The sequence below is a fragment of the Lolium perenne genome, chromosome 4 (assembly GCF_019359855.2).
Source record: "Lolium perenne isolate Kyuss_39 chromosome 4, Kyuss_2.0, whole genome shotgun sequence".
Taxonomy (NCBI): domain Eukaryota; kingdom Viridiplantae; phylum Streptophyta; class Magnoliopsida; order Poales; family Poaceae; genus Lolium; species Lolium perenne.
Genome location: NC_067247.2, coordinates 223,216,127 through 223,225,174, shown reverse-complemented (window position 1 = coordinate 223,225,174; position 9,048 = coordinate 223,216,127). Strand labels below are relative to the sequence as shown.

General features: G+C 48.0%; 2 protein-coding genes across 2 annotated transcripts; both read right to left on the bottom strand.

Annotated features, from left to right (window-relative positions):
* Positions 1 to 474: 474 nt before the first annotated feature.
* LOC127347504 (uncharacterized) lies at positions 475 to 2,391 on the bottom strand. Its single transcript, XM_071829333.1, has 3 exons — positions 2,296 to 2,391; positions 1,194 to 1,476; positions 475 to 1,120 (listed from the first exon to the last, which is right to left on the bottom strand). The coding sequence occupies exons 1-3, from the start codon at positions 2,389 to 2,391 to the stop codon at positions 642 to 644; spliced, it is 858 nt and encodes a 285-aa protein (XP_071685434.1). The 3' UTR covers positions 475 to 641.
* Positions 2,392 to 5,865: 3,474 nt separating this feature from the next.
* LOC127294964 (uncharacterized) lies at positions 5,866 to 8,346 on the bottom strand. Its single transcript, XM_051324879.2, has 3 exons — positions 7,847 to 8,346; positions 6,527 to 6,634; positions 5,866 to 6,160 (listed from the first exon to the last, which is right to left on the bottom strand). Exons 1-3 carry the CDS (start codon positions 8,228 to 8,230, stop codon positions 6,038 to 6,040), a joined length of 615 nt encoding a protein of 204 aa, XP_051180839.1. The 5' UTR covers positions 8,231 to 8,346; the 3' UTR covers positions 5,866 to 6,037.
* Between the last annotated feature and the right edge of the window lie 702 nt (positions 8,347 to 9,048).

Sequence of the window (9,048 nt, the reverse complement as noted above, 5' to 3'; positions counted from 1 at the left end):
AGGTGTGCCAAACCATCGTAAGAAGGGCATAGTATTTATCAAAATAGTAATGTGCCTTCATCACCCGGTACTTAAACTTTGCCATGATGACGGCCTTCGGACGATGCAGCCATAAACCGTGCGTTGGGTGCGCAACGTCGGTCATCGCCTCAACCTCTTCATGAATCCTCCTGTCCTCTTCAGCTGCATCCGAAGCTACGACTGGAAAAGGAACGAATGTTAGAACATTCAAGTTATACCCGGAGTCAGAAGATAGGCTAAACACTCACAGCCTAAGCTTTCGGAAGCAACATGAAGACCATCAAGAGCGTATTGTTCGACGGCAGTCGCTATTTCTCCCTTCTTTTCACCAAGGCAGCCATCGCGCGAAGGGAAGTAATGTCTTTATTCAAACTAGACACCTGGTCGCGTAACTGACGAACAAGGCCTGATTCGTCATTCCCCGAAGAATTCGGAAAAAGCTCGGCACGGGAAGAAGATGAAGGAATCTGCAGTACGTCTTCAGTTCAGACCAAGCATTAATATAAAAAACTCCCATCGGGAGTATTGAGTGCACATCATACAGGCAAAAGGATGTTTGGCAACAGAGCCGAATTTGAAAGAGTTACGATAATCTTATGTACAACAAATCAAATAACGGTTCAAGGATTCGCCGACGATGAACCAGGGGCTGACTCAGGGACGGGCTCGGCTTGTGCTTCATCCACCAACTTCAGAAGCCGGTTGGCGCAAGTTATTGCCGATCTCTTGAAAGGCTCAAGGTTGACTAGATGATTTTCATCATCAACAGGCAGCGCCTTAGAGAACTCTTCCAATTCCGATCCCATCCCGTGGCCCATAAGCAACTGGAAAGTAAGAACTGCACCCATCAAGCGGCTGCGACGTTTCAGTACCTCTACAGGCTCGGAAGGATCGACAAGGAAAGCTTCCGCCATCTCGTCGAGAGTTTTGTCCAGCTTCGCCTTTGGGAAGATCATCGAGTATAACTTCGACAGAGCTCCCTTGGACTTCTGCAGTAACCTAAGAATCTGGACATTTGACTCAGCAGCAAGTGACAAAGCGTCGGCTGTGGAATCCTCCCGAAGCTGATGGCGTCGGCTGACAGTTAAGTTGGCGGCCTCTGAAAAAGAGATGTATCAGTAATCAATGGAAAAAGCATTAAGAAAGGAGCGGAACACCATAAGGATTTTTACCCAGTAAATCCTTGATGGATTCGCGGAGGACACCCTCTTTCTCGTCAATTGCAGCCGCCGCTGCACGCCTGGCATCTTGATCATCCTTCATCTGACGCTTCAGCCTCTTTACCTCCTCCTTCAACAATGCGTTCTCACTCTTGGCATCAGTAGCGATCCTGTTGGCTTCGACCGCTTGATCAGCCGAAGACTTGACGGCCTTCCGAAGTTGGGCGTTTTCGGCCTCTAGGCGAGTAAATTGTTCAGCAAAATCCGCCACAGCATCGACTGTAGCGTAAATTGGCTGCAGTTAGGAAAAAATCAAGAGGAGTCAGGTGATGGAAATTCAGCAAAGCCAGACAGATTAAGTACTTACGTGATCACGGCCAGCCGGCGGGGTGGGAGCATCATCAGGAGGAATAACTCTCGATAATGGGACCTTCTCTACACCCGTTCGGGATGGAGGTGTCGACTTGGCAGGAGAAGGGTTCGATTCCTTAGCCGATGCTGCTCTCTCAGAAGCTAGTTTAGCCCTCTTTGCGAGAGGAACATCGTCATCGTCATCGACAGAGCTGTTTAAGTACGACGCGCAGTTAGCATACAAGGTGACAAGAAATAAAAGTAACAAGAGTATAAATGCTCACAGGTCCAGATCATCTTCGTCCACGAAGAAACTTGTTGAACCCTTCTTAGCAGGAGGAGGCGAAGCAGCTTCGTCGGCATCATTATCTCCTCCTTTAGGACTTGATTCAGCCGAAGTGATAAGATCATCATGTACCTGCTTGCGACGTCTGCTCTTGAGAAAGGCGTCATCTTCAGCAGCTTCCTCCTCTTGGACATCGCCGTCCTGAAGGGCGTGCTGAGCATCCTCGGTTCCCTCAGAATCGTCATCGTCATCCTCTAATACCACTCCGCTCTCGGGTGAGGGAGGATAACATTGGGCGACAGCGGGAACCTGCGGAAGGATAAAAAATGTGTAAGGCACAAACATAAAGAAGAAGTAATGACAGTAAACGAAGAACGATAAGGTTACCTCGGACGGAAGATGCTTGAAATCATAAGGAGGGCGCGCCGATGTCAAGACAATGGTGTCCTTGGTGCTGAGGCATGTTAGGCGACGAACTTCGTTCTGGAGCTCATCTGCCGATAGGTCGGCAGAGTTGACCCTCGAATTGTCGTTTTTGCCAGTGAAAAGCCACAGCTGGTGAGGGCGAGACATCAGCGGCTGCACTCGACGTTGTAGGAACACTGAAACTACTTCAGTACCGCACATCGTCATGCCTCCTGAATTCTTCAAAGTGACAATTTGCTTGAATAGCTCATCGGATGTCGCCTTTTCTTCGGGAGAAAGGGCGTTGTTCCAAGACTTCTTCTTGTGAGCCACCAAGACATCGTCAAAAAGAGGGAGATTTGAACGCCGCCCAGGAACAACAGGGTCCCGAAGGTAGAACTACTTGTTGCGCCAGCCCTGGACGGATTCCTTCATCGGATAGTCGAAGTAGTCGACCTCCTTCCTGACAACGAAGCCAACGCCGCTGACAACGGGGGGGCCGTTGCTATCATTATGACTTCACATAGAAGATCTTCCTCCAAAGGCCCCAGTGGGGCTCAATGCCGAGGAAGGCTTCACAGACGGTGATAAAAATGGAAAGGTGGAGGATGGAATTTGGGGTCAGCTGCCAGAGCTGAATCCCGTAGAAGAAAAGGAGGGAACGAAGGAACTCGTGCGCCGGAAGAGAGAGGGCACGGAACAGAAAAGCGACAAACATGACGGTGAAGCCATTTGGGAGACTTGGGCGAGAAACCGAACCTGGGAGATGAATGTCATCCTCAGATGCGAAGATGAAGCCGAGGGCACGAAGTTTGTTGATGTCGCGGTTGGTAATGGAAGAGGCGTTCCAGTCACGGCTAACTTTGGCCGCCTCCGATGTGCTACCACTCTTCTTTTTGCCCATGGTGAACGAAGCTTCTGATGGAGAGGAGGAAGAACAGGAGGCTTGAAGGAGAAGATGAGCAGTGAACGGGGTAAAAGGTAAAAAAGAAAGGGGGCCTTCTATTTATCCCATAAGAATTTGAGCCCCGACGTGGCCATAACTCCACAATACATCGTGGGGGGAGGAGCAGATCTGACTGTACACGTGGCGCTTGAAGGAGTGGAATCGGCGGCCCATTATTCCCACGTCGCGCGAAAATTGAGGAGACACCTCGATCGCCGCGCGTGCACTAGTCAAGACCTAAAAACTGCCTGCGCAGAGCTAGGGTGGGCCTGTCAGGTCAAGTCCTATCAATTGGCCCACGGCAGTTACACGTCAAGTCAAATCCCATCAATCGGCCCACAACCATGACGTCATAAAAAAAGAAACTAGAAGCACTCGAAGGAAACATGAAAAGTTGTTGGGTGAAAAACCTGAGTCTACGCACGGATTACAAGCATCCGTACCTAGACTCGGGGGCTACTCCCATCGGGAGCGCTGACGCGCACCCGATAAAAAGAAGACTCGACAGAATAAGCAGTCGAAGGAATAAGGTTTGAGTCTGTACTCAGACTCGACAAATACTCCCATCGGGAGGACGTGGTGCACACCCGTTAAAAGTTAACCAGCAAAAAGTTGAGCACGTTACTCATTATCCTTTGCGTAAAGAAAATGTATCGGATGACCCATGAAGACTTACGATAAACTCGGCAGAGGAAAGTATTCGAGTAGTACAACTTGAGTCTACACACGGATTGCAAGCATCCGTACCTAGACTCAGGGGCTACTCCCATCGGGAGCGCTGACGCGCACCCGATAAAAAGAAGATGAAGCAAATTCAAGATGAACAAGAACAATGAAGGAGAAGAATATCATGAGAAGACATGCATTAGTCTCTACCCGAACTAACTTCGGCTAGACACTCGGGGGCTACTGACGTGGGCACTACCCTTCGAGTAACCGACGTTGCCCTATCCAGTATTGACTAATTGGAGGCGCATGAAGACACCCGAAGGCTAGATGGGCCACCTGGACAGCGCACCGGAGGAAACCTTGGCAGGCAAGACAAGGAAGCAGCCAACAAGGAAAGATTAGATCTAAAAAGTACTGTAAACCTAGTCGTACTCGGTTAGGACCCTTGAGACCTGGCCTCCTATATAAAGACTAGGAGAGGGGCCGCCGACGGATACGAACAATCTTAGCAATCTTAGCCAGGAAAAGCTTAGAGCTAGGTAACCCTAGCAATAGCAATCTCGACTAGATCTCAGCCGAACTATTCGGCACCCCATTGTAACCCATTATCATCATAATCAAAGAACAGACAGGCAGGACGTAAGGGTTTTACCTCATCGAGGACCCTGAACCTGGGTAAATCGCTCTCCCCGCTTGTCTGTGAACCGATGTCTCGTGTCAGCCTACAGGATTCCATCAACCCTAAGCCCCTATCGGAGGGCATTGGCGAGTACCCTCGACAGGCACTGCAGCATCTCCAAAGATAGCACCAGCCAACCCTACAAGTCGCACTCTTAGCAGGGGAAGAAGAAGAAGCAGCAGCAGAACAAGATCCCTCCTCGCCTCCATGGCCGGCCAGGGAACAAAGCTTCCTGATGACTTCAATGTCGCCGCACTTCTTCTCCTCGCCACCACGGCCGGCCAGATGAAGCAAGGAAGCCTCCAACCGCTTGCACCGAGAGAGACGCCTAAAGAGCCCTTTATTGAAGGAGATCCCGGACCAGAAGAACCTCCGAGCTTGCTCCGACAACCGGAGCTCGCCGTCGCAGTTCCACCTCCGGAAGAACCAGCTGGCCAGAGATCTAGTTGCCCTACTCCTAAAAACCGGCAAACAGCCGAAAACCCTACTCCTAGTCCTAGATCCTATTCTGACGCCTCTCCTCCGCCATCTCCGGCCGGCGAATCCGGCGGAAATAGCTTGGGATCGGCCCGGCTAGAGTTGGTCAACGCTCAGAGACGGGGAGAGGAGAAATGGGAGGGGGAGGGAGAAGAGGGTTTTTCCAAAAAACACTCGTAGTTTTCTTTTCAGATCTTCGTTTTACTTCATGTTGCTCGTAGTTTTGTTAGGTGAACAAAAGACTCGTTTGTCTCTTTCTAGAATGGAATGGGGCCGGGGCCTTTTCATCTAAAACATGGTTGCACCTCGTTCTAATCCCTCTGATTCATATTAATTGACTCAACTTTATCTAGATACAAATGTATCTAGTATCTAGTTAATAAACGCATCTAGACTACATCAAGTCTTGCAAACACTCTAAGTAATCGTGTGCTTACTAACATCTGAATATCTCCACATAACTCCGTTGCCATATTTTTTTCTACAAAAGCACTCTCGTTACTAACAATGGATGTTCATTTGGGTGTAACTGTGCCGAAACATATTTGTTTCTAGACCTTTTAAACATCATTTTTTGGGACAACATCCCGCTGCTTAAATGGGGAGAATGAGACAGTAGAATTGCAGTTTGTGGGTATATGTATGGAACAGCCACTCTTTAGGTTTTGAATGTTTCCAGTTTCCTCTTCTCCATTATAAACTAAATGGTCTGAATTGGATCAAATAATGGGCAAACCCCTACATATTTTTCTTCTGATACGATTGATATTGCTGCAAACGGAGATCCAACTTGATGAAACTTGACAGTTATTATGGATTTCTACGTATATATCATAATAGAAAGCAGAGAAGACTGTCGTAACATAAGAGGTTGCAGAGGAATTCCCTACTGTTGGGTTTTGGCGCGAGATTTATCACATATATTATGTTGAAATGTTAGATAATAACAGGTCTACAGCTAGCATTGCATTTACAGCTACATATCTAGTAAAGCAAGAAAAATATTGAGCTATCTATGACAACTGTTCTTGTGTCCTTGAGATTCAGAACACATCCATTGAGGGCCGGGAGATCCTATCATCTTCCAGTAGCTCATATGGATCGATGTATGGTGGTGGTGTCACGGGTTTCTTGCTCCCATCATGTATAAAGCTTTGCCCAAAACACTGCAATAAAAATTTAAAGCAACCATAGTGTCACAGGATATTCTAGGGTTTCTGAGACTCAATATCAGAGGCTCAGAGTACAGTCCATGAAGTACTACACAGGTAAATTAAGAGCAAAGCACACACTGGTGATATTATACTGATCTGAGGTGTCTATCTGAGCTTGAAAAAGTCTGTATATGATCTTAAGGTGTTCACTTGATTTTTATTTGCATATAATTAGATACTAACTGAAGGTTTACAACGTATATGTATGCCATTTCATAATAGGATCCAGGAATTGCTACATACACACAGATAAATTTGAGGAAAATCACATAAGTACTACATATTTCAGTGCGGGCTAACCGAAAAAGAGATGCTTACCAGATAAAGGCCAGCAAAAAGAGAAACTGTGACAATAATCAGAGGGCCAAATGCCAGGAAGAAAGTACCACCTAGTGATAATAACAACTTTGCCCGTGGTACTAGACCCTGAAAATAGATAAATATATGATAAGGGGAAGGCTACTTGGTGATTGTATCATTATCATATCATCATTGCAAACTGATAAGAAATTATGATGGACATTCATAGTAGTGGCTCAGTGGCTATGAAGTAACGAAACATGAATGTTTACTGTTTACATATGCAATTTTTAGCACACATCATTTAGAACAAATTGAAGCAATTATATCACTGAACCAGTGGTTACTAATCTACAGTTGATATAGAAAACATCTTGAATCAGATACCGTATTCAAATGTTCCGGAAATATTCATGGATTTTTTTTACCATTTTGTTAGTTCTAGGTTAACCGAGAATTAAGTTAGTTGTAGGTCAACTCCAAAACCATTAGATTTGTGTGGAGATTCGTGCATATCAAAATTACACATGGGTGTGCAATTACACGTGGGTATGCAATTGCACTTTTTTTTTCCAACTTACACATTAATTGCACATGAAATTGGGTGACCGTGAATTAAGTTAGTTCTATGTCAACTGAGAACTAGCCGCATCTTTTTTTTTAACAAAGTAAATGCTGATGCTAGATGATATTGGTTGAGGAACAAATCATATTCATAACAAGGGAAAAATTATTGCAAGATGGTAAAATGGAGAATAGGACAATGCGAGAAACATGCTAAATATCAAGTAGTACGCGCTGCATATGGCCTAACTCCAGTGCATGATTTCAACTATTGAAAAGCGTTTTGCGGGAAACAAAGATACACACTGTCCCACCAAGACCAATATACCGATGAAAGAAAAAAGGTCACTACTCTGTTGGGATCATGAAGATTATTTCTTGATAAAAAAGCTACAACATTGGTTCAATAGTTGGCTCATTTTGTGGTGTTCTTCAAAAGCACAGAGAACTGTATATGACAATTTCACAACAAAAAAGATTCTCTTTCTCATTTGGTGCATGCCAAATTCTTTGGACACTAATGCTTGTGTATCTATTGAAGTAATCCAGAAGCACTTGCAGATTTCGTCAGCCAAACTAAGCAAGCCCAGTGAATCAAGATTATTTCAACTGCATGTATTACCATCTCCAGATAGCAAAGCATTGGCTGCTCCATTTTCAGTTAATTTTTAAAACAGGCCCGTTTAAGTTTGCGTTTCAGTTTACTACCGGCCTGCCATTACTACAAATTCAGAATGGAAGCTAAGAAGTAACCAGATAAGGAGAAAGCCGCACCTCAATGCCCTCGCTGTTGAGCGCCATGGACCGCTCTCTCTGCCCGTCAGCCCCGGCTGCGGCCCTCTCGAACTCCGCGGCCGCCGCCCCGACCACACGCTTCCTCCCCTCCTCTCCCCCAAGCCCTCCCTCCTCCGCCTCCGCCTCTGCCGCTGCCCCCGCCTTCTCCCCCGAAGGGACTGACCGCGCCGACATCCCCCTTCGCCTCAGCTCCTTGGCGAACAGCGACTCTGGCGCATCATCCTCGCCGCCCCGGCCCCCATCCCCCTCGTCCCCACCGACGCGGCACCTCACGCGTAGGCGCAACACGCGCCGCCCACGCGGCCCCAGCAAAGGCGACGGCGTGAGGGCCGGTCGCACGAGGTGGATCACGGCCATGGCCATGGTTGCTTTCCTTCGGTTGGTTTCGTGTGCTGCTCGATCTCTGCTGCGTGGAGGTCGGAGGAGGGCAACTGGGCAAGCCCGGCTGGACTTGGCGACTTCTGGTGGCCTCCCGGCGAGAGATCGTACCGTTGGTTTAGTGTCAAGATTCGCTGTGCGGCGGGATGGATGGTGGGATCCGGCAGAGGGTCCGTGCGGCTGGCGACGAATGGAGAGAACGCAAGGAAGCGGGAGAAACACGTGTACGCGTATGGTTGGTCGGGGTTGTGCCTGCGGAAGACTGCCATTCCCGCAATGAATTTTTGGACGCGCCGGACATTTTATCGGACTCATGCAGATCCAATACGATGTTCGGTGCCTCAAGTCTGTCCCGCTTCACAGGGACACTCCAGGCGCGCCAGACAGAACAAGAAAACAGGCGGGTACCCATCTGTTGGCGACTGAATCCAGAACGGTTGGTTCCCGCCTTTTATTTCTTGTCGCGCCTATCCCCTCCATCGCCGCTCGATTTGCTGGCCGCCTCGACAGCCAGTCTCTCCTGAGTCGGGCACCATCATGACGGATGGCTCCCTCGACGTCTTTTTCGCCGATGCTGCTTTGCCAACGTGTTCAAGAACGCGCCAGCAAATCTGTCCCTCCTCCGCGCACAGAAGGTGTTCGGCGGCTTGTCTGGTAGGCGCGACAGGTCGCTGTTCGTTGCCTCCTCGTCCACGGATGAATTTTAACCATTTGTTTTGCTTCAGAAATGGATAGCGGGGACGAGATGATCGTCCAAATGATGGAGGACGAGCAAGCCTTCGACGACGACCTTCGGGAGCATT